At 43.6% G+C, this 25,106-nt stretch overlaps 2 protein-coding genes and 1 long non-coding RNA gene across 8 annotated transcripts in view; 1 reads left to right on the forward strand and 2 right to left on the reverse strand.

Annotated features, from left to right (window-relative positions):
- The window catches only part of TBC1D1 (TBC1 domain family member 1), an 81,416-nt gene extending 79,851 nt beyond the window's left edge, over nucleotides 1-1,565 (reverse strand). For 3 of the 6 annotated variants that reach the window (XM_083458027.1, XM_083458026.1, XM_083458028.1), the window contains exon 1: nucleotides 786-1,302. The gene's annotated coding sequence lies outside the window, so the exon portion shown is untranslated. Of the gene's footprint in view, nucleotides 1-785 lie in introns of all 6 variants that reach the window. The other 3 variants (XM_083458029.1, XM_083458025.1, XM_083458030.1) reach the window with 3 other exon arrangements.
- A 4,764-nt stretch (nucleotides 1,566-6,329) lies between these two features.
- LOC310657422 lies at nucleotides 6,330-7,845 on the forward strand. The gene is made up of 2 exons (XR_014501769.1): nucleotides 6,330-6,512; nucleotides 6,774-7,845. It is a non-coding gene; the product is annotated as an uncharacterized lncRNA (long non-coding RNA).
- Nucleotides 7,096-25,106, reverse strand: part of PGM2 (phosphoglucomutase 2) — a 30,927-nt gene continuing 12,916 nt past the window's right edge. The window contains exons 4-14 of the mRNA XM_083458242.1: nucleotides 24,545-24,629; nucleotides 22,877-22,960; nucleotides 21,171-21,364; nucleotides 17,215-17,404; nucleotides 15,290-15,387; nucleotides 13,302-13,482; nucleotides 13,134-13,227; nucleotides 10,706-10,835; nucleotides 10,423-10,612; nucleotides 9,464-9,597; nucleotides 7,096-9,122 (exon numbers count right to left, since the gene is read on the reverse strand). Coding sequence (XP_083314368.1) covers nucleotides 9,020-9,122; nucleotides 9,464-9,597; nucleotides 10,423-10,612; nucleotides 10,706-10,835; nucleotides 13,134-13,227; nucleotides 13,302-13,482; nucleotides 15,290-15,387; nucleotides 17,215-17,404; nucleotides 21,171-21,364; nucleotides 22,877-22,960; nucleotides 24,545-24,629 — 1,483 coding nt within the window. The 3' untranslated portion in view covers nucleotides 7,096-9,019. The remainder of the gene's footprint in view (nucleotides 9,123-9,463; nucleotides 9,598-10,422; nucleotides 10,613-10,705; nucleotides 10,836-13,133; nucleotides 13,228-13,301; nucleotides 13,483-15,289; nucleotides 15,388-17,214; nucleotides 17,405-21,170; nucleotides 21,365-22,876; nucleotides 22,961-24,544; nucleotides 24,630-25,106) is intronic.

Here is a 25,106-nt window from a genome sequence, read left to right on the forward strand (position 1 = left end):
CGGTTGCGAGACCACAAAGCCAAACCGTAGCTGAGTAAGATCTATATTCCTCAGTCCCAATTGAAGTGAGGCCCAGGGCATGCTTACTGGAGGGCATAGGATCCAACTCCTAGTGGGCAAGGTTCCTTTACCCCCAAAAAGATTTGAGCCCCCCCCCAAAAAAAACACCTTAATGGGCATTGCCATTCAAATGGTGTTTGTGTGTGTGCTGCATCATGTGATCAATTAAGTAGGGCAGGATTTACCTGTCTCCTCCAATATTTATTCAAATTGGCACCCATGGGCGTAGCCAAGGAGGCACCGTGGGGGGCAGCTGCCCCCTCCTTATCAATACAAATCTGAGGTTCTTCTGCCCCCTCCCAACAAAAGCCTGCTGCCCCCAACAAAAATCCTGTCTACGCCTATGCTGGCACTCCTGCTGTAGGGTGAGGCGAACCCCACCTAACGCAGCGGGGGGGGGGGGTATTTCCATTGCATAACAGCGTCCATTGATTTCCATGCCACCTTTCACGGTTCCCTGTGAAAATCCAGACTGTAAGCTCCTCGGGGCAGAGAGACCACGTCCCTCGGCGAAGCCTCTTGCCCACATACGGTCATAGTGGAAGCAGCAGCAGCAGCACGTGGTTGTTCCGTATCGCCACGGGGTGTGTGGGGTGTCTGGGTGGGTTAGGTGGGTGCTGCACCCTCCTCCCCACCCCCAGCCCCAGAAGCAGCGCCAATCAACCTGCAATGGGAGAAAAAGTATGTAGGGGCGTTGTGCGGGGGGCCGGTGAGAGATCACTCACCGATCAGCAGCAGCAGCAGCAGCGCAGGATGAGTGTGCGCCTTGAAAGGAAGTGCGCCGTCTGCGGCTCGCGAAGAGGCGAGGAAGATGAAGACCGAGAGAGGAAGGCGGAACTCTCCCGCCTCGTCCCTGAGGGGACGGCAATGTCCTGCGGTCGACGAGGAAGTTGGCCGGGGCGCAAGCGGCTCCTGTTGCTTCGTTCGCTACGTGACCGGCGTCGCTCGCTCCCCCGCCCCCGGGGCTGTCAAAGGCGGGCAGGGAGGCGGCGGCGGCGTCCCCTTGAGGGAGAAACGACGAACGGAGGAGCGGCTCCCTCACAGCGCCCTCTCTGGGCTGCCCCGCCGCGCCCGCCTCTCCCCCGAGGGCGCAGCTGAGGCGGGGGAGGGAAGAGCCGCAACAAGCCGGCACATGCACCGGCGGCAATGGCTCCTTATCCAGCCGCGTCTCTCGAGGGAGAGAGGAGGAGGAGGAGGAAGGACCGGGCCGAGCCGTGAAGGGGGTGGGCGGCCTCGGAGGGGCCATGAAGGAGTCGCGCGCTGTAAAAATAGAAGTTTCCACAGGGGGCTGTGGGGGTGTTGAGGCGAAGCGGGTTGGCGCGCTTTTCCTCTCAGAATAATCGCCTCAGAGAAAAGCACACGCAGTGAGAGACACGGAGGTGGCGCAACAGCAGCAGCACCCGGTCTTGCGGCGGTCATGTGCGAGAAACAGCTGCACTGCAGGCCGGCGCGCTCGCGCGCGTGAAGGGCGGCCTCTGCCTGCCTGCATGCCTCTCTCTTTCCCGCCTTTTCTTGCTCCCGCCCCCCCTCGGAACCCACCACAAAAGGCGGGCGGGTTAGGCGCTCGAGGCAAAAGGGCGCCACGCCGAGCCCTTACCACACCGCCGTCCCTCCTCAGCCCAAAGGCTCCTGAGGGTGATGAAGGCACAGTCCTCACGTTCAGGACAGAGAAGCCCTCGAGTCAGGGGTGCCACGTTGAATAAAAAAATAAGGGGGGGGGGTTAAGTGAGCCCCATAGTTGATCACGAGAGTCATTTGAATGGCAACACGCATCAACTTTGGGGGTTCCTCGCCCCTTTTTACACCTCGAGTGATGACTTAGGTGGAATCTACCCATATATTTTAAAATCGCTGTGAAAATGCTTCCCCCTCAAAAAACGTTTTGAAAAATACATTGATTTTGGTATAGCTCGCCACCGCCATCTAGTGTCACATTTGTATATTGCACTTTGCAACACATTTAAATCATAGTTGTCAACCTTCCCTTTTTTTGCGGGAAATTCCCTTATTCCAGTCCCGCTTCCCGCTGCTATCCCGGATTATTAGATATCCCGTAGACTGTCCCTGGGACAGGTGAGGCTGCTGCTCCCTTATTTCCGAGGCTGCTGATCCCTTATTTTCAAATCTCAAAGTTGACAGGTATGATTTAAATATTTACAGCTGTATAACTGAGTCCCTGGTCACATCTGCCTGTACTAACTTGACTGCGGCCCAGTCCTGTTGTCTAGGCAGGATTTGCCACAGGTTTGGTGGGATTTGGTTCTAGACACGCCTGGGATTTCGTTGTAAGCTGTTGCCACAAGTACAGGAAAAATCAACACTCACTTCCTTTGTATGTGCTACAAAAGGCTCAAGTAAAATAAAATAAAATTACAACCTCTTCATCTCAGGGTCGTGGGTTGGAGCCCCGCACTGGGCAGAAGATTCAGGCATTGCAAGGGGTTGGACTAGATGATCCTTGTGACCCCTTCCAACTCTACGTTTCTTTAACTCTAAGCATTTGTGAAAGTTGCATGGATCACCACCTTCTAGCAGTAGCTCAGTGCTACTAGTTTTCAATATTTGTGTCCTGTTTGTGTGCATCTGTAAATTGGACCTCCCAAATGTTGCCACTCTGGTAGAACTAGCAACCCCTAAACCTTTATTGGTGCTTTTAGACACATTTCCAAAGGGTCTCGGGCTGTTTTTAATGTTACATTTCCTCTTGACTGAGGCTGCAACAGCAACTCCAGGATCCCAAGTGTGAACTCGTGGACTTTGCCCCATTGCACATGTGACAACTGCTTTTAGTGTGTCTGAGCCAGAATCTCAGACTCTCTGCCCTTTTCTCTCCTGGCTGAAAGTATGGGGTAATATGCAACCCAGTTTAATCCTGAAAAGCTTTCGTTACAGGATCCAAATAATATGAGATTCAACCGAGAACACTTTTTTGAAAATGTCAGCTGTCTTCTCCTTGAGGGCTAGAAACATACTTTAAAAAGGGATCTAGTTCAAGAATTATCCTGTGAAAATGTATCTTGAACCATTTCTTGAAGACCAAGAGACTTGAACTCTGCTGCTTAGGGCAACAATTTAAAATGGCCAGTCTCTGACAGAATAAACTATAGCACGGAAATTTCTATTTAAGTTTCTAATCCAGAGAGGCGAAACCTGCGGCCTTCCAGCCTTGCTCAAGTTTTGCAATTACTTTCTTCTGATTCTTGTTGTAAATTCCCACAAGATCACTATTCAAACAAACCACAAGCACCGAGCCGAGAACAAACCTTGGTTACGGGCTATAGTTTGTTTGACACAAAACAAACCACAAGGCTAGGTTCAGACATAATGCAAAGCCAAACCATGGCTTAGCTTCTGGTACTACAGCAACCACAGAACTGAGTAAAGAGTGAACTACCCATCATTTTCTTTCCTGTTCATGCCAAGCCATAGTTTCGCTTAGTATTTGTGAACCAAGCCATGGTCTGGTACAGCAGGCTTTTCTTGTACAAAACCAGACACCACTGAATGGTACTACAATGCATGCTAGCTAAGAGTTCGATTTGGGGCAACTTGGCTCTTATCAAACTAGCAAAAATCCATTTCACCAAGTCAGAAGTGAGCGGGAAGCTTTTTAAAAAATAAAATAAAATTGTGATTTGCAAAGAAGAACATTTCTGATCAGTTTATTAGAATCTATCTGATCATATGGATTTTTCTCTTCTGTTCCACAATCACCCTGCAAGCCATAGAACCTAAGACTACAATCCAATATTGTGGGGAGAAAAAAATTGAGATTTTTCTAATCAGAAGGATGACAACACACACCCTCACCCTGAATTCAAAGGACATACTTAAAATGGAAGCTTCTCCCACTGTCAGCTTTAACAGTAAATCAGAACTTTGTAAAGTTCCTTTGTAAAGGAAAGTATTACTCGTGTCACATTCTGGATTGTGAAGGTACCACACCCAGTATTTCCACTATTGTTCCCATCTATCATACAGAGAGGCAGGAAAATCTGATAGGATAAAATTAAACAGGAGCATCTGATCCCCACAAAAGCCTCATGAAAAGTGCTTGCATTTATGTCCACCTGCTGTCTGCATTGACATGTCTCATCTGTTGTCCAAAGTACAATTTGTTAAAATTGCTTCATTCGGTTGAATGAACCTTCTTCTAACTGAATATTTTTATTTCAGTTAACGTTTTTCATGTCTAGCAAAGAACATGGGACTATATGCATTTTAGGACTGACCTATAGAGGAATGCAGGGATGCGGGTGGCGCTGTGGGTTAAAGCCTCAGCGCCTAGGGCTTGCCGATCGAAAGGTCAGCGGTTCGAATCCCCGCGGCGGGGTGCGCTCCCGCTGTTTGGTCCCAGCGCCTGCCAACCTAGCAGTTCGAAAGCACTCTCGGGTGCAAGTAGATAAATAGGGACCACTTACTAGCGGGAAGGTAAACGGCGTTTCCGTGTGCGGCTCTGGCTCGCCAGAGCAGCGATGTCACGCTGGCCACGTGACCCGGAAGTGTCTTCGGACAGCGCTGGCCCCCGGCCTCTTTGAGTGAGATGGGCGCACAACCCTAGAGTCTGTCAAGACTGGCCCGTACGGGCAGGGGTACCTTTACCTTTACTATAGAGGAATGCCATCCTCATTCTGGACCCTGCAAGTTTAATTATCTTTCAGGGATTCTAGAAAAAAAAGAATGTTTAAAATTGGCACAAAATAAGTAATCCCCCCAAAAGTAATCTGAACATGGCCTTTCATACCCTTAACCATGTTAGCAGCTTTTGAGACAACCATACACAACAAGGAACACAATGAAGGGAGAAACCTGTTTCTGTAACACAGTATGGGGTGACTTGTGGGATTCTGGTTCATGGTTTTATGCAGCTTACCTGCATCCACAACTTTTTTTTTAATCAACAACTAGACATCAATAATTTGGACTTTTTATATTTCTACCAAGTAGATATCAGAACAATTCCTGCATGAATCTACAATAATTAGTATTTTATCCTGGATATAATTATGAAAAAGGAAACTCTTGACCAGTGACAAGATTGTAAAGGAACAGGGAACAGTTAAAGGAAACCATTTTAACCACAAAAGCATCTACCGTATTTTTCGCTCTGTAAGATGCACCAGAGCACAAGACGCACCTAGTTTGTGGAGGAAGAAAACAAGAAAAAAATATTCTGAATCTCAGAAGCCAGAACAGCAAGAGGGATCGCTGCGCAGTGAAAGCAGCAATCCCTCTTGCTGTTCTGGCTTCTGGGATAGCTGCGCAGCCTGCATTCACCCCATAAGATGCACACACATTTCCCCTTACTTTTTAGGAGGGAAAAAGTGAGTCTTACAGAGCAAAAAATACGGTATTTCTGATTGGTTGCTGCTGCAGAAAACACACTCCTTAATGAGCGCCTGATTTAGTGATTGGAATCTTTTCCCTTGGCTTCAGCAGGCCTTGAAAATTCTTTTCTAATGACATGCTTATTTTCCCAGGTCTATTTTTGTGTTGTAAAAGCTATGACTATATGCAGAACCTGAATGTTGTGTGCTTTGCGAGGATATAAGGGCAGTATTACTTTATAGTCTAAAGCAAGGAAGAGATCGGATAACAAAGCTGACATAAGGGTTGAACTGACCTTGCCAGGACTAGAACATGCTGTTGCTTTTTGGTAACAGGCTGTTTCAAATCAGGCTGGTCTGTCCCTTTCTACATATGACTTTAACACAGTGGGGTAGCGTGGGGGGTGCAGGGGGGCTGGCCGCACCGGGCGCAACATCTGGGGGTTAGGGGTGCAAATCCACGGGTTAGGGAGCGCAAATTACTTGGCTTGCCCCGGGTGCTGACAACCCACGCTACGCCACTGCTTTAACATTACTGGCACTGTAAATTGAGGTATTTACACCAGCAGATAGGTGTACAAGACTAACACAGCTAATTTCCCCAGCAACTCCAAAGTGATGCAGCACCGTTGCAACACAGCAGCTGCAGCAGAACAGCGTCCTGCAGCATCTTAAAGACTAGCAAGTTTGTCGTGGAATAAGTTCTCATAGGCAAAAACCTACTTCCATCAAATGCAACGAGTAGGCAGATACACACAATATAACCGCTTTGATGTTTTTTCTACAATCAAGAGGTATATAATTTTTTTATGAAATAAATAAATAAATAAATAACCTTTCCCCTTTAAGTTGATCCTGCATGTTCTAAGATCTGTAAATGTGAAAAAATGAGTTATATTTGTTAATACACTCGTAATGTTGTTTAAAATGCAGTTGAGTGGGACCTTTTTACTTATCTTGACTGGAAGACTGAGTTGCAACAAGCCGAACTTAAATGAATGTAGCAAAGCTAGTAACATTTTCTTCAGCATCATACCCTACATAAAGAAGTCGTTTTCTGCTCATCCACAAAATGGGTTGCTAGCAAAAAAAATCTGCTTGATCCCAATTTTCCAATCAGTTACCGTATTTTTTGCTCTATAAGACGCACCAGACCACAAGACGCACCTAGTTTTTGGAGGAGGAAAATAAGAAAAAAAATATTCTGAATCTCAGAAGCCAGAACAGCAAGAGGGATCGCTGTGCAGTGAAAGCAGCAATCTCTCTTGCTGTTCTGGCTTCTGGGATAGTTGCACAGTCTGCATTCGCTCCATAAGACACACACACATTTCCCCTTACTTTTTAGGAGGGAAAAAGTGAGTCTTCTAGAGCAAAAAATACAGTAAGTCTTTGCATATTAACCAATTTCAGAGTCTAACAACAAATCGAGCAATAGGACCAATTGTGTGATGTTTTGATCAATGTTGCTATATTGCTTTCAACATATTCTCGCGGGCTTACTTTCAGATCTGTATTTTAAAACTTTCACTTCTGCCTAGCTACACCCTTCCTGAGAAGTTATTATAAAGTTGAGACACATTGTTGCACAAAGGCACTTGCTGACAGTAAAATTGTCTGAGTATATGTGTAACCCGCATACACGTCTTTTATGCCCAAGAGGAAAATAAACAGCAGGACATCCACAAACGGCAAAAAGAACAGGAAGGCGTTTTATAAACTTTGCAGCACTCATTTAATAAAGAGTCAAAACAGTATTTTACATTGCAATACATAAGAAGCATCCACTCTGGGCGACATCAAATGAGACTCCACAATTCTTCCGGAATGTAGTCAAATAAATTAAGTGCATAACTGTTATGCAAATGTATGCTGTGTTTTTAAAAAACCAATCGTGGGTGACAGATTGGCTAGGATTCCAAGAGCTTCACATCAGTCAACAATTTCAAGAAAAAATGCACATCCTATCTCTGATTTGTCATTCAAGTCATTCATGAAGAAAGAAATTGTCTTTTTGGTAATCGAAACTTCAGGTCAGTGATTTTGAAAGAGTGCAGCAGGGGTGGGTGGCAAGTGTGGCAGGAAGATTCAAGGACAATCAAACATTTAAACATTTCAGTGTAGTAAAGCATAGTATCAAATGTGTTTTTAATTTGCAGAATATGGATAGATATCTTTTCCATATGAGAGCAAGAGCATAAAGTGATACCAAGGACAATCCTGATTCAGAATTGCCATTCAAACTGTGACCCAGAAAAAAAAGTTTGATAACCACTGCTCTAGGCAATGCATCATTGAGACAGGTAATTTTTTTATTCTGCTTCCATTTGGAGGAATCAGTCATGGAAAACGGGACTCTTGCCTTTAGATAGCTAGCGGCTATAAAGCTAATGTTGTTCCCTCGATAATAACAAAGCAAAACCCAAACAAGCCAAAAGCAATCTGTAAAGGGGAGGAGCAGGTAATCAGAATACAGACAGAGATCATATTCTGTAGAACCAATGATTTTTGAAAGAACTCTGTCTCAGAATATATAGGGCAACTGACTGAATAATTGTCTGATTTTCTTATAATTTTTACACTGGTTAACTACATAATTATATAAATATGCAGTGCTTTTTTCTAAAAAAAAATGTTTAGGGGTACTCTCATTTTCCTACTTATATTGAAATACTGCCCCCCAATGAGGCCAAACTTAATTCACAAAATGTTTAGGGATATGTGTACCCCTGCACCCCCCCCCCAGAAAAAAAGCACTGGAAATATGCATCTTGCAGAACTGAATCCATTGCCTCTGCTATTGGCAGAACTATACCTAGTGTTGTTTTGTTACAAGTTCAAGATTCAGATATATGATAAACAGCCCGTGCTGTTTCAGGTTAGGCTACTGGCTTGTCTGCACTGGGGATTATACCACATCTTTGATGTGCTGATTTTATTGCAGCTGATTCTGACAAGGCAGACTCTACATTTTATAATTATAATTATTATTTCTGGAGTACTTCCAGTAACTAGGCATTGTGAGTCAAAAAAGAGAAACAGATTTTGCTCTCATGCTTGCGACCAAAGAGATAAGGCATGCAAGGGATGGGGAGCAAAGCTGGAAAACTAGGAGACACTGACCAGTTTGAGAATATAAGAGAGCGAAGAGGCAACTTTTCAACATGCACACACCAACAGGAGTGAGATGACTGAAAAGTTTAAAAAGTTCTAACGGAAACAAGCATCATAGATCAGGAAACTCAGGAGATCTGTATGAGTGGTAATCTTACAATTGAATGCAAAGCCTTGTAACATAAAATCGGCATCCATTACTAAGCGCTTTCTGCACTTCCATTTGTGAGCTATGGTAGGAGACATTCCTTGTGTCAACAGGCACTACTAACTATTTTATTAAAACCAAATGCAATTTCATCAGGAAATTGGTTGAAGGAGAATTTGCCAAGGGAAGATTTATTTCCCCTCAAAATACGAGCATGCATGGCAGATGAAACATGCAAAAATACTTCTCAAAGTAGTGAAATTACAGTCAAGTTTGTGCACCCTTAATTCATGGAAACAAATGCTTTATACATATTGTCCAATTAACTGTAGAAAGTATTGTTTGTGTAGAGATGAAAACAGGGACAGCTGTCTCACTCTGGCTTGGGCTGCAGCTTATTCTTCTCTGGCTCAAAGAAATATTTTTCAATTGCACTGACCAGTTCATCCAGTTCTTTCTTCAGCTTTTCAAAGTCACTAAAAATGAGCCCAAAACAAAACCTGGGTTTCAATCTATTCAAATTCTCATTCACATTAAAAACAAAAGATTTATTCCCATGATATGCTAATAGGTAAAGTCCATTCTGAACTGTGGTGGCGGCTGGGATAAAGCAAAGGGGAGATGGTTTAAAATACACATTTGAAATACAATGGACTGAGGTTTTGTGGATATGACAATTAAATATTAGCTTATCCGACCCGCAACTGTGCTAAACAAAGATTTCTGAAAACTGCTCAAACAGCTATTCTCCTACAGTAGGAGAAATCCAAATTTAACAATGGTTTGCAACAGAAAAATAAATAAATCTAAACAATACCTGTTTCCAGGAGGTGCACAAAGCTCTGAGTAGTATTTGATTTTGGGTTCGGTCCCACTGGTTCGCATGGTAGCCACACATCCATTAGTAAACGTAAATGTTATCATCTGACTGCTTTTACTGGTGGGAAGCACCTAACACCACAAAAGGTAAATTTGTCACAATTTTGGCTATGACTGCATGAGACTCATATGCGCTAATGTGTAATGACTAATCATCAGCTTCCTAAGGGTGGGGTTCATGGGATAAAGAAATAAAGCACTAACCTCTCCTGGACTCTTCCTTGTGAAAAATTGACAGTGGGGATTTCAAGAGCTATATTTTTCTTGGGGGAGCGAGAATATAGGATTGGGCACTAGGATGCCAAATACGACACACACTATTCTAATTTGCAGGTATCTGCAAATTATGCAGATCAAACGAGCAAGTCAGCTGGGCAGCTTACAATACCTCTACTGGGTTCATAAGATTCTTCCATCAGTCATATGCACTGACAAAGGAATAGCATGGATTGACTAATTCTGCTAGGAATCTACATGTAGCCCCAGCATTGCTTACAAGGCAGTACACAAAACAGAGTATTTCAAAACTGTTTTAAATTTTTTTATCCTTATTAAGGGATGGGATTTGACCTGCTTCCTGAGCTCTGTTTTCAGCGGCCAGTTCACTTTCTGAAGCCTTGTGTTCCACTGATTTCTGCCTTGGTCCTCAAACAAATATAGATGAGGGGAAGAGAAGGGGGATAGTTCCCTATGACAAGCAGAAGCGCTTATCAAAACAGTGTAACGTTGAATTCCTCCCTCAGTCTTTAAGATGTAATAGGACTCCTTTTTAGTTGGCTATCCTCTGGAATAAAATCAATGAGACTTATTTCCAAATGAAGAAATTTAGGATGAGGACATCATTCAGGGAGCAACAGTCTCATAGAAATAAAAGAACAAAAAGTTCCAGCTACTTACAGCCTTTTTATCAGTCTCGTTACTGTCATAGCCAGTAGTTAGATCCCGTACTCCAGACACTGCAAATCTCCCGCAGGTTTTTGGATAAGTGTTCTTCCCATCATAATTTCTAAGCTTCTCAAATAGCTCCTTAATAATCTTCTGATCGTGACAGATAAAATAGGAAGCTTTAGTAACATGGTAGCCGTACCTTTGAAAGCAAAATAAGTTACCCATGAGCTCCATGTACCTTGCATGTAGAAAATATATGAAGTATACTATGAAATGCTCATTGTAAACTCACTCATTGTAAATGTTTTTCAACTGCTGAGACAAAGTCAATTTCTTGGTTTCCAGAAAAGCAGACATCTCCGCAGTTATGACTGCAGCACTGACACCGTCTTTATCCAAGACCACAGGGCTGCACATATATCCTGAAGACAAAGTTACAGACAGAACATCTTTAGCAGAAGCTATTTTGTCTAAATGTTCTGGACAGATGATGAAATGCAAAAGTCTGATAAAGTTTCCATTCAGTTACAAATGTGATTCTATGAAATAAAGTAATCCTATCACACAACACAAGATAACAGGCTCATATGCAAGACAGTGTTGCTTTCGTATCTGTACATCATCTGGTTTGTATTAGGTGCTCGGTTGTGACTAATATTATTAAACCTCAGACCTAAACCTGGATCACAGACTGAAGGATCATTTCAAATGAATGGCCCATGTTAGGAAATGCATTTCACTGCAATTTCAGAGGGGTTAGGTGCATTTTAGTACCAAGATAAAGATAGCCCCAATTTTCATCTCAACCACAGGACTGATTTGCAAGTAATGCTATATTAGGTGCCTCATCATAACAGTCCTTTCTTCCCATGTGGCTGGGATAAGTTCTGTAGAATTTACTTTGCATATAACGCTAAGCCTTGTTCATATGTAACACAAACAAGAATACTGATTTCCACCTAGCAGTGGCTAAACAAGTAAATTTCATACCTTATTGTTTGTGGTTGGCTTGTTTAGAAGCAGCCATTGGTAGTTTTAAACCAGGATTCCTGGTTCTCATGTAAAATTAAGATAATAGCCATTGAAACAGAAAGCATATTCCGCAGAAGTTCTCCTGGTCATGCAGGATGGAAGTAGCAATGTGAGTGGGTGCAAAACAAATGCTTTGCTGGGGTTCACTGAGGCTCGTCTATGTTAACACTAAATGAGCAAACTAGCCCATTTATTTACATGGGCATGGAAACCTTTTAAGACACACATTGGTAATGTGCGTTTTCCGAAGTAGCATCTGAACCTTGCCATCAGAAAGTATTGCCAGAAGCAAATGTGTTTTCAGTTAATTGCAGCATGGTTTCCCAACCATCAAGTACTATCGTATATTTATTGATTATTGGGCATTATTATACTTAGGGAGGGAAATTGATTAGCGGTGGGATTTTAGTTATGCCGAAATAAGCAGCCCAATTTTAAAGCCAACGCTTAGAAACAGTTAGCTCAGGAAGATAATGTTCAGATGCTATCGGTAGGCAAGCATTTTCTCCTACTCTTATCAGCATAAATGCAGACGGTATGCACCTCACTGTACAGTGGTACCTTGGTTCTCAAACGCTGAAAACCCGGAAGTATTCCAGTTTCCAAACGCTTTGGGGAAGCCGAATGTCCGATGCAGCTCTTGGCTATTGTTTCAGGGGCACCTGCACCAATCAGAACCTGCACCTTGATTTTCGAACACTTTGGAAGTCAAACGGACTTCTGGAATGGATTAAGTTTGGCACTTTGTTTTTGCTATGTATTTTGCATGTTTTTGAGGCTTTTCCGGTTGATTTGTTTTTGTGACTGGGTAAAACCCAGTTCGGACCCAGGTGGCGCTGTGGGTAAAAGCCTCAGCGCCTAGGACTTGCCGATCGAAAGGTCGGCAGTTCGAATCCCCGCAGCGGGGTGCGCTCCCATTGTTCGGTCCCAGTTCCTGCCAACCTAGCAGTTCGAAAGCACCCCCGGGTGCAAGTAGATAAATAGGGACCGCTTACCAGCGGGAAGGTAAACGGCGTTCTGTGTGCTGCGCTGGCTCGCCAGATGCAGCTTGTCACGCTGGCCACGTGACCCGGAAGTGTCTGCGGACAGCGCTGGCTCCCGGCCTCTAGAGTGAGATGAGCGCACAACCCTAGAGTCTGTCAAGACTGGCCCGTACGGGCAGGGGTACCTTTACCTTTACCTTAAAACCCAGTTCAGCTACTGATTGATTGTGTGACTGTGGAAATGGATAAAAGCCCCGCATCTAAACAATGACTATCATCAGTGCAGGTAAGAATTTTATTTTATTTTAATTTTTATCATCTACAATACTGTCTTATTTATTTTATAGTATAGTACATTGTTTATTGCTTTCATTTTATGGATCAATGGTCTCCTTAGATAGTGAAATTCATGTCAAATTGCCGTTTTAGAGGTTGTTCTTAAAAGTCTGGAACCGATTAATCCGTTTCGCATTACTTTCTATGGGAAAGCAGGCCTTGGTTTTCGAACACTTTGGTTTTGGAACAGACTTCTGGAACAGATTAAGTTTGAGAACCAAGATACCACTGTACTGCAGGTAATCAGTTCTCAAGACCAGAAAAAAACAAAACAAAAAAACCCACAAGAGTACATGGTACATTAAACAGATGCCTATCTCTGTAAAATATTTCAGTCTAAACAACTCTGAGTTATGGAATATTTATTACCAATCGCTTCTTCAAAGGCAAATAAGACCGTTTTTCCTTGGTCCATGAGCTGCTTGGCTCGGTTTCCCATCCACTTGAATCCTGTTAAGGTTTCCTGTGCAGAACAAGATTTCAGTCAGAACACTGTCTACAGGAAAATAAAACATGCTTCTCTCCCAAATGACTTACTTCAAAGTGAAATCCTTCCTTAAGTGCGATTGCTCTTAAGATTTTGGAGGACACGGTGCTCGAAAGCATGTATACATCTTTGATGGCAGCGGGTTCCTGATTCTGCTTTTTCCAGCAAGTGAAGATCCACCAGCCCAAAAGCGCTCCGGATTCATTGCCAGAAAACACCTTCCATTCTCCACTGAGGGACACAACCAGTTTAGATGGTTAGAGTGACAGTAGCTCGACAGCTTAACATAAAGAAATGGTAGGAACTACCGTAAAGAAATTGTGCTGAGGTTCCAGTTCCAAAACCAAAGGGATATACCGTATTTTCCCGTGTATAAGACTAGGTTTTCCCCCTAAGAAATAATGTCCAAAATTAGGTGGCGTCTTATACACCCCTATTTTCTTAAATCCGAGTCCCCCAAAATTGGGGGCGTCTTATACATGGGGGTGCCTTATAGACGGAAAAATACGGTAGATGCAGAGTGTGCACTTTTATTTGTCATGTAATTCTACTCAATGTTGATCCAGAGTAGATTCCAATGTATAGTTAGCAGAGTAACAACTTAAAGCACGTTGCAGGATTCCCAAAAAATAGACCAGAGGCAATTATATTTCATCCAGCAGAGCTTCACTGCTGCTGAAGCCAGATGAGCATAATGGTCACAAATTCAATACATTCAGGATTGGCACTGTCCCTAAGGAATTCAGTGGCAGCAGACCTGACTGAAACTTAAAAAAGTAAAGGTAAAGGTACCCCTGCCCATACGGGCCAGTCTTGCCAGACTCTAGGGTTGTGCGCTCATCTCACTCTATAGGCCGGGAGCCAGCGCTGTCCGCAGATACTTCCGGGTCACGTGGCCAGCATGACAAGCTGCATCTGGCGAGCCAGCGCAGCACACGGAACGCCGTTTACCTTCCCACTGGTAAGCGGTCCCTATATATCTACTTGCACCCGGGGGTGCTTTCGAACTGCTAGGTTGGCAGGCGCTGGGACCGCACGATGGGAGCGCACCCCACCGCGGGGATTCGAACCGCTGACCATGCGATCCGCAAGTCCTAGGCGCTGAGGTTTCACCCACAGCGCCACCCGCATCCCGACTGAAACTTACAATAAGTCTAAACCTTAATACTAAACATACTATGTGCGGAACACCACACCAGAAGGAAAAGAGACAGAAAGAGAAAGTGAAACTCAGGCTCCTTCTGGCCCTGCTTTTATAGTCAGCATGACCTTGACAGGAGATAAGAGAAGCGGTTAAAGCCAGCTGTACTCAGCTTCTCTAAAGGAATAACCCAAATATCAGGAATCTTCCGATTGCTTCTTTCACACAGAGAAGCTTCTTGAATTAATTAGAATGGGGAAGATCTCTACACATCAGATCAATACTTTCTGAACTAAGAAATGCAAACTGACATGTTTTTCCACAAATATTGGGTGTGTAAGCATTTTTTAAAAGAAATTGATTTAAGATACATTTTTTTTATTATTCTCAAGAGCATGTACTGCCAACACTTTTGACAGTAGTCAAAAGAAAAGTAAGGCAACAGATGATATAAAGGTAAAGGGACTCCTGACCATTAGGTCCAGTCGTGACCGACTCTGGGGTTGCGGAGCTCATCTCGCTTTATTGGCCGAGGGAGCCGGCGTACAGCTTCCGGGTCATGTGGCCAGCAGGACTAAGCCGCTTCTGGAGAACCAGAGCAGCGCATGGAAACGCCGTTTACCTTCCCGCCAGAGTGGTACCTATTCATCTACTTGCAGTTTGATGTGCTTTCGAACTGCTAGGTTGGCAGGAGCAGGGACCGAGAAACGGGAGCTCACCCCATCATGGGGATTCGAACTTCCAACCTTCTGATTGGCAAGTCCTAGGCTCTGTGGTTTAACCCACAGTGCCACCCGTGTCCCAACAGATAATATACATTTACATAAATAGCTCATGGGCATTTCCAACAATCGAATTGTTGTTAAACACTGAAATCACCAAAGCAAGCAACCATACCTTTCTTGTTTCTCTGCAACAGCAAGGCGATCAGCATCTGGGTCATTGGCTAAAATAATCCGAGCTCCTTCTTTTTCGGCCAAGGCAAAAGACAGTGTCTAAAAAAGAACAGGAAAGTGAACAGCCCCAAAGCAATAACATTTTAAAAAGAAAAGAAATATGTTCAATGCATTTTATGCCAATAATAATACAAGAGGCCTATATGCTTACAGAGATGGGAAAGTTTGGCTCAAACTCTGAAGCTATATGCCACAGAGAGAGACAATTTGGTGCTGATTGACACATTATTTTAATTGCACCTCTTGCAGAAAAAAGGAACACATCAAATTTTTGATTCCATGAAAGTAACATGTACTTGTCCTCATGATACAGCAAGGAGTGAGAGAGAAGAGGAAGAAGAAAAGATGTTTGATGGCTTTTTCAAAAGATGGAAGTACATGTCAGGACGCAGTTAAACCACAGAGCCTAGGACTTGCTGATCAGAAGGTCGGCTGTTCAAATCCCCGCAATGGGGTGAGCTCCCGTTGCTCGGTCCCAGCTCCTGCCCACCTAGCAGTTCGAAAGCACGTCAAAGTGCAAGTAGATAAATAGGGACCGCTCCGGCGGGAAGGTAAACAGTGTTTCCGTGCGCTGCTCTGGTTCACCAGAAGCGGCTTAGTCATGCTGGCCACATGACCCGGAAGCTGTACGCCGGCTTCCTCGGCTAATAATAATAATAATAATAATAATAATAATTTATTATTTATACCCCGCCCATCTGGCTGGGTTTCCCCAGCCACTCTGGGCGGCTTCCAACTGAATATTAAAAACAGTACAGCATCAGACATTAAAAACTTCCCTAAAGAGGGCTGCCTTCAGTTGTCTTTTAAAAGTAAAATAGTTATTTATTGCTTTGACATCTGCTGGGAGGGAGTTCCACAGGGCAGGCACCACTACCGAGAAGGCCCTTTGTCTGGTTCCCTGTAACCTTACTTCTCGCAATGAGGGAACCACCAGAAGGCTCTCGGCGCTGGATCTCAGTGTCCGGGCTGAACGATGGGGGTGGAGACGCTCCTTCAGGTATACAGGACTGAGGCCATTTAGGGTTTTATAGGTCAGCACCAACACTTTGAATTGTGCTCGGAAACGTACTGGGAGCCAATGCAGATCTCTCAGAACCGGTGTTATGTGGTGCCGGTGGCCACTCCCAGTCACCAGTCTAGCTGCCGCATTCTGGATTAATTGCAGTTTCCGGGTCACCTTCAAAGGTAGCCCCACGTAGAGCGCGTTGCAGTAGTCCAAGCGGGAGATAACTAGAGCATGCACCACTCTGGCAAGACAGTCCGCGGGCAGGTAGGGTCTTAGCCTGCGTACCAGGTGGAGCTGGTAGACAGCTGCCCTGGACACAGAATTAACCTGTGCCTCCATGGACAGCTGTGAGTCCAAAATGACTCCCAGGCTGTGCACCTGGTCCTTCAGGGGCACAGTTACCCCATTCAGGACCAGGGAATCCCCCACCCCCGCCCGTCCCCTGTCCCCCAAAAAGAGTACTTCTGTCTTGTCAGGATTCAACCTCAATCTGTTAGCCACCATCCATCCTCCAATAGCCTCCAGGCACTCAAACAGGACCTTCACTGGTTCTGATTTAAAGGAGAGGTAGAGCTGGGTGTCATCTGCATACTGATGAACACCCAGCCCAAACCCCCTGATGATCTCTCCCAGCGGCTTCATATAGAAATTAAAAAGCATGGGGGAGAGGATGAGATGAGCGCCGCAGCCCCAGAGTCGGCCACGACTGGACCTAATGGTCAGGGGTCCCTTTACCTAAGTACATGTCAACTTTAAAAAAATAATATGCATTCAGAAGGTTTATAGGTTATCAGGAAAGGTTTGAAGTGGCACAAAAGAAAGGTAGAAGGAAGAATTTTGACTAAATTGTGTTTTACCAGTACGCCTTTCCCCTCCTCGGGATTTGGATATTTTACTGTTGGAAATTCTGGATCAGGCTCCTTCTGTTCAGGAACAGCAAATGGAGAGCTAAAGCCAAACGCCTTAAAGGCTGACTGCACAAACTCATGGCCTACACCGTGCACAGAAGTGTGGACAAATTTCAGCTTTGTCTCCTTGTTTATATTCCTGAAATTAAGTACAGCAATGACATTACATTGGCATGAGCTTGTTCACCACCAATAACAAAGAAATGCACCGTACTGTATCCTCTTTCACTAAAACTTTTTTTTTTTTAAAAAAAAGCCGCTTACAAGTTGCCCGATTCTCAACTCCAGGCCACACAACTGATGTAAGCAGATTGTGTATTCAAGCAATGTTGTGAAGATGTTCCTGCATGCACACACAGTTGCAAAGTGGTTACAACGTGTGTGCAACTCTTTCTGTGTATCTCCTCTCTGCTGGCACTGCTATAGTACCTGCTTAGATGTCTTACGGGATAAGGCAGGGAATGAAGAACGGAAACAGATGAACAAAGGGAATCACACAGATCTGAAGTTTGGGACTGGCCAGATTTAACGTTCTGCCCTCTGCCTTGCTGCTAGGCAGATACGAGGGCAAACCATATGAGTCACGTGTTTGCCCATGTGGCTCATCGGAAGTGGAAACAAGTCTGCATGTATTGCTGCACTGTAGTTACTACGAGGATCTACGCCTGACCTTTATTGCCCCAGTTCTACAAAAGCTTAAAAATGAATCAGAACTTCAACGTACGAGAGCCTTGGTAGAAGATAAGGTTCCTGAAATTACGATCAATGTTGCCAAATTCTGCGCAGCCGCTATTAGGCGCAGGAAACAAGAGCTTTCCAATGTCAAAATGCAGGCAAACACTTAATTCTACTCATGCTGCCTAATTTTAAATTGCTGTTATGGGTCGGAGCTAAACAATATAAATTAAGAGCTTTTGCAGATGACCTGGTTTTGACGTTGCAGGAGCCAGAATCTAGTGGAAAAAAAGTTTTAGAACTGATTCAAGAATTTGGCCAATTGGCAGGCTTCAAATTAAACAAAACAAAAACTAAGGTTTTGACAAAAAATCTGACAGAAATTGAAAATGAAAGGTTTCAGAAAGAAACAGGTTTAACAGTAGTGAAGAAAGTTAAATATTTGGGAATAAATATGACAGCAAAAAATGGGAACTTATTTAAAGACAACTATGAGAAGTGCTGGACGGAGATAAAAAAGGATCTAGATACGTGGTCTAGCTTGAAACTCTCACTACTGGGGCGCATTGCTGTAATTAAGATGAATGTATTGCCAAGAATGCTGTTTTTGTTTCAGACACTGCAGATTATTGATAAAACTGACTGTTTCAAGAAGTGGCAAAAAGATCTATCTAAATTTGTCTGGCAGGGCAAAAAGCCAAGGATAAAATTTAAAATATTAACAGACGTTAAAGAAAGAGGGGGCTTTGCCCTGCCAGACCTAAAACTCTATTATGAAGCAGCAGCTTTCTGCTGGTTGAAGGAATGGCTACTTCTTGAAAACACAGATATATTGGATTTAGAAGGGTTCAATAATGCATTTGGCTGGCATGCATATCTATGGTATGACAAAGTTAAAGTGCATAGAATGTTCAAAATTCACATTGTCAGAAAAGCACTGTTCAATGTCTGGATTAGATATAAAGATCTTTTGGAAAACAAAACTCCAAGGTGGTTGTCTTCAATGGAAGCTAAGGCAGTAAAGAGACTCAATATGGAGGCAAATTGGCCGAAGTATTGGGAGATTTTAGAACAGGATGGTGACAAACTGAAACTGCAGAGTTTTGATAAACTAAAAAGTAAAGTCCGAGATTGGCTTCATTATTATCAAATAATGGAGGTATTTAAAATGGACAGAAAAATTGGCTTCCAGGTGGAAAAATCAAAATTGGAAACAGAACTATTAGAACCTAAAACAAAAATATTGTCTAGAATGTATAATTTGCTGCTGAAATGGAACACACAGGATGAGGAAGTGAAATCGGCTATGATTAAATGGGCTCAAGACGTTGGCCATAACATAATGTTTGCTGACTGGGAAAGGTTGTGGACCACTGGAATAAAGTTTACGGCATGTAATGCCTTAAGAGAGAACATAATGAAAATGATATATAGGTGGTACATGACACCAGTCAAGCTTGCAAAAATGTATCATATGCCTGATAACAAATGCTGGAAATGTAAAGAAGCAGAAGGTACCTTTTTTCACCTTTGGTGGACGTGCCCAAGGATTAAGGTTTTCTGGGAAATGATTTATAATGAATTGAAAAAAATATTTAAATACACATTTAGAAAGACCCCAGAAGCCTTTCTCCTGGGTATGGTAAACCAACAGGTTCAAGTGAAGGATAGAACTTTTTTTATGTACGCTACAACAGCAGCAAGAATACTCATCGCGCAATATTGGAAGACGCAAGATCTACCCACGCTGGAAGAATGGCAAATGAAGCTCATCGACTATATGGAACTTGCAGAAATGACCGGCAGAATCAGAGACCAGGGAGAAGAGATGGTGAAGGAAGACTGGAGGAAATTTAAAGACTATTTACAGAAGCATTATAAAATTACGAACGTTTGAGGTTATCAGATTGAATGTAAAAGAATGTTATTATAAAAATGACAATGTTAAAGAAAGTATATTTAATAAGACATAGGGAAATGTAAGGATAAATAAGACAATAATATTAATCTGAACCAAAGATACGCCAGAGGGAAAGAGTTTACTACCAGAATATAAGACCTAGAATACAGAGTGGGAAGGCATGGGGAAGTCGCAGACCTAAGTTAATGCCGAAGAATATAATGATACAATATTTGTTTTTAACTCTTTTATTCTTACCGTTTTTATTTTTCTTTATGTTTTTGTATAATGTATGTATTGTTTTTCCTTTGCTTTTTTCCTTTTGATGTGTTTGTCGATTTGTTCTTTTTTTTGTTTATTGAATGCGGAAAATAAAATATTATATAAAAAAAAAAAATTAAATTGCTGTTATGGCCTAATCTGTATTGATATTGTCCTTTGTTTTCTCTGGTGTTATGTTTCGCTGACTAGCTGTACGAGTTAATCTGGTCTGTGACCATTTAATAAAATTTGAATTTGAAGTTTGGGACATTCCTGTCTTGAATGCCTTTCCTTGGCGGCTGAGAAAGGAAAAATGGACTCGCCACAAGTTGCCTTCCTTTCAAGGGTCAAGAAGGCATTGTCTATCTACGTTAGGCCATCAGCCGAGATTTTAATAACATGAACGCCTCTTACCAGCTGCCACCTCACCATTTGATACTCCTACTCATTTTTAAGGGATTGTCGCTTGCTAGAGATAATGAAGACAACCTTTTGTCTTTTCTTCCCTACATCCCTCATCAGTCCCTGTGGAGATGGCAGTACCGAATCAGTGACGCATGTCCTTCTGGCTTGCACTCTTTATAAAGACTTGAGGAATGAGGTTATCACCCCTCTTTTATCATCCATTCTGAGTCACCCAGCCACTGTCATACTGTCCTTTCTCTTGGCAAATCAAGATGAGCAGGTGACAGAAAAGGTTGCAAGGTTTTTAGCTGAGGCAATCAGAATAAGATCCACTATTTGACTATTGATTCAAAACCCTAAAATGTATTTTATATAATTGACTTTTTATTTCTATTCTTTGTATTTCTTTGTATATCGTATTGTTGTTTTATTGCTATGGCCGAAGGCTGACGCAAATAAAGATTCATTCATTCTTTCTTTCATCCTACATCCCTCATCAGAAGTTTGTTCCACCTTTCCACCGATGGACAAAAGAAATTCCCATTTCTGTAGGTGGAAACCTACTTGCAACTTACGGTACTTTCAATTTTAATCCTGTTGCACTAAAATTAAATAACATAGATTTATCCCCAAGAAGGAAGAAAAGCCTTCCCTGACAGCTTACCTGTGAAAGCAGTGCTTCTGTATGTCCTTAAAGTAGTCCTTGTTAATAGATGCGTAAGGATCGTGGAGTAGGGGACTTTTATCAATCAGGCTGTCATCCCAAGCTTGAGGCCATGGCTCTAGGTTTTCTTCAATAGCTTGAGCAATTCCTTTATCATGAGGTGAAATTATCTGAGCGCCGTTTTCCCAATAAACCTAAGTAACACAGAGAATATATGCAGATTGTCTGTTAATGGAAGCTTCATTTTGATGTATCTACCGTATTTTTCGCTCTGTAAGACGCACTTTTCCCCTCCTAAAAAGGGGAAATGTGTGTGTGCATCTTATGGAGCGAATGCCTTCATCCCGCTGCCCTGCGGAGGCTTCGCGGGCTACCCCAGAAGCCAGAACAGCTAGAGGGAGCGCTGCGCAGTGTTCCCTCTCACTGTTCTTGCTTCTGCCTTAGCGCCGTGAAGCCTCCGCAGGGAAGCGGGGAGCCTTCATCCTGCTCCCCTGCAGAGGCTTCGCGCGGCTATCTCTGGCTTTTGTGGGAGGTGGCGGAAGGGACAGAGCGCGCGGCTCTGTCCCTTCCCCCACCTCCCACAAAAGCCCCCAAGAGCCACGCTCCCTTTAAAGAGTGCGCTGCTCTTGCGGGAGGTGGGGGGAAAGCCAGGAGGCTTGCTTTCGCTGAAGCCAGGATGGCAAGAGGGATCGGTGCGCACCGATCCTGCTTGCTCTCCTGGCTTCAGGGATAGCCCCGCAAAGCCTCCTAAGCGAAGAGGGAGGAGCGCTCCCTCTTCGCTCAGGAGGCTTTGCCTGCTTTCCTATTTCTTGTTTTCCTCCCCTAAAAACTAGGTGCGTCTTATGGTCCAGTGCGTCTAATAGGGCGAAAAATACGGTGCTTAGTAGCTGAAAGTACCGGGTGTTGCCCTGGAATTCTAAGAAACTAAAAAGCATAGAGATGTATAAACAGATACAGTGGTACCTCGGGTTAAGTACTTAATTCGTTCTGGAGGTCCGTACGTAACCTGAAACTGTTCTTAACCTGAAGCACCACTTTAGCTAATGGGGCCTCCCACTGCCGCACCACCACCACCACATGATTTCTGTTCTCATCCTGAAGCAAAGTTCTTAACCTGAAGCACTATTTCTGGGTTAGCGGAGTCTGTAACCTGAAGCGTATGTAACCCGAGGTACCACTGTATTTAGTTTTAGGGCTGTGGAGCAGCCGTGCAGCATGGAGCTGGTTTGTGGGGTGGCGGGTCTGAATGTTGCAGAAGCGGTGGCGGAAATTGAGCAAGCAATGACCATGAAGCAGGAGCAGATGACATTGTTGGTGGTGGCAACCAAGACAGCTGGGGCCTGAACTATGGGAAACTGGGACATATTGGGGACAAAAATGTGGGATGAAAAATGAGGAGGCCAGGCAAGTCAAGTACAGCAGCTCAGCACATGCAGTAGAACTGCAGGAATCACACACCAAGGGGACAGTCAAGCTGGGTACAGGGTCTGTTTTGCCAGTTTTTCTTCCCACAAGGAATGTATTGGTGAAGAAGTATCCAACAGACTAAACCCCCCTTCTCTCTGCAGTGTCTCCTTCTCTTGCCCCACCCTCCTGGCTCTACAGGGTTTTTTAAAAAACCTAAATGAAACATGATCTCCACCTCTAAATTGTTTCAGGCCAGATCCAGGTGTTCTGGAAAAAGAAGAAGAGGAGGGCGAGAATACCTTGTATCCGTTGTCTTCTTTTGGATTATGAGATGCGGTAACCATAATTCCAGCAGAAAGTTTCAGGTGAGACACTGCATAAGGCTGTGGGAAATAAGCAAATAATAAGTAATCTTAAAATGGAAAAAGACTGCCTGGAGCAATTGCCCTGTTTCCTTCACATTTTTAAGATAATATTTATTCCTCTCTCGCACATTCTAAGAATCTCAGTACAGTATACATGAAGCTATAAAGTTCGGTCCAGAAAAACCTGTCTCTTCCAATTTCCCCCACAGCCTCCTACTACAATCTCCCTGAATTTGGAGCACTTTTTAGAATTTCAGTGAAATAGTGAAAGCCTTGTTCTATTTAAACTGATCTTTGTTTATGTGATACATAGGAATTACATTTCAACTTCAACACTGTGAAAGAGGGACGGGTGAAAGGTATGTTAGGATATACTTCCGTTCCACCTTAAAAGGAACAGGCATGACTGTTGTGTGTCACATGCCTGTTTACTTCCAGCACAGTCTGCTGGGAACTTCCGCTTGTATGTTGCTTTTGCTATATTGCTGTTTGCTGGACACGAAGGGAAGAAGACATGTTTTTCCTTTGTTCCTTAACTATGCTGAATAAATGCCTGTAAATACTGCTTACAAATGTCTCTGTCCGCCACTTCCATTGTGAGATGATTTATTCACTCTGCTATAGAGCGTGTCAAGTCTCTAAAGGTATCTGAGGCTTGTGTAGCTGTTTGATGCTGTTCCAAGGGAGACCGGTGATCGCCCAGCTGCTGGCTGGAGCCAGCTGGGGGCCTGTCTGATGCCTGTCTGATGCCTCCCCAGTATCCCAACAAGGTAACTATTTGAACAGAGACATGCAGTGCACTTCTTGGCTGAGTGGGGACTTGAATCAATGTCTTTCTGGACCAAGCACAGCATGCCTGCTGCTACATCACACTGAAATATCCAGATGGATTAGCAACATGCATACCTTTGGTATCAAGAACGCATGATTTTTAAATTTCTCCTGCGTAACACCAATTCAATCAAGATGCTATGGAATGACCATCAGGGATGGCACTCCAATAAAAGGTGCTTCCTATTTGGCCTGTTCTATCAACAACAGCAAGTATAGGCAGAGACCTTCATCTCAGCCCACCTCACAGGTAAGTTCTGTGTCACAATCTGCAAAAAAACTGGAAGGTCTCCAAAGCACAGAGAAAGCAATGAGCAGAAGAACCAATTGCAGACGGTAGATGGCTCTCTTAAAATTAATCAGAGTTCTATTTTTTTTAAAAGAACTAACAATCTCATAACTAGTTTTAGTTTGACCTCATCTCATGGCAAAAACAGTCATACCTTAGTTCTCGAACAGTTTAGTTTTGGGTCCCGAATGCCACAAACCTAGAAGTGACTGTTCCGGTTTGCGAACTATTTTTGGAAGCCGAACATCCAGCAGGGCTTCCGATTGGCTGCAGGAACTTCCTGCAGCCAATCAGAAGCCGTGTTTTGGTTTCCGAACGTTCTGGAAGTCGAATGGACTTCCAGAACAGATTCAATTTGACTTCCAAGGTACAACTCTCTCTCTCTCTGTGTGTGTAACATCACAATAAATTATATTTATCTACTGACCCTTCTATCAATGTATAAGTAGCATAACTGGGGTGCAAGGAGGCTAATGACCTACCACAAAAGGAGTCGGTGTGATGTTGGAGAAAAGGTACACAGGAATGCCTTGACTGATAAATGCTGTCGCAGCAAGCCTTGCAAATCTATTGGCGAGAAACATAATAATTTGAAAACAAGGAAGGAATCCTCTTGCAAAAATCGAAGAAGTACTGCACTGAGCCTGGGTGCATTTAGTTGATATTCATGCATTACGTTTGCCGGCACCCACCCTGCAAACAGCATGCATTTAGCAATCTATGAAGGACGGTAGCACGGCCATGTTCTCCATTACAAGGACATGAATTGGGTGACCTACATATGATAAGTTTCTTCCCAGTGTTTTTCATGGGCTATAAAATGCATCTAAAGGTGAAAGGTAAAGATCACTGACTGTTAGGTCCAGTCGTGGACGGCTCTGGGGTTGTGTGCTCATCTCACTCTATAGGCCGAGGGAGCCGGCGTTTGTCCGCAGACAGCTTCTGGGTCATGTGGCCAGCATGACTAAGCCGCTTCTGGCGAACCAGAGCAGCGCACGGAAACACCATTTACCTTCCCGCCGGAGCGGTACCTATTTATCTACT

This window comes from Podarcis tiliguerta (genome assembly GCF_965153285.1).
Source record: "Podarcis tiliguerta genome assembly, chromosome: 9".
Classification (NCBI taxonomy): Eukaryota; Metazoa; Chordata; class Lepidosauria; order Squamata; family Lacertidae; genus Podarcis; species Podarcis tiliguerta.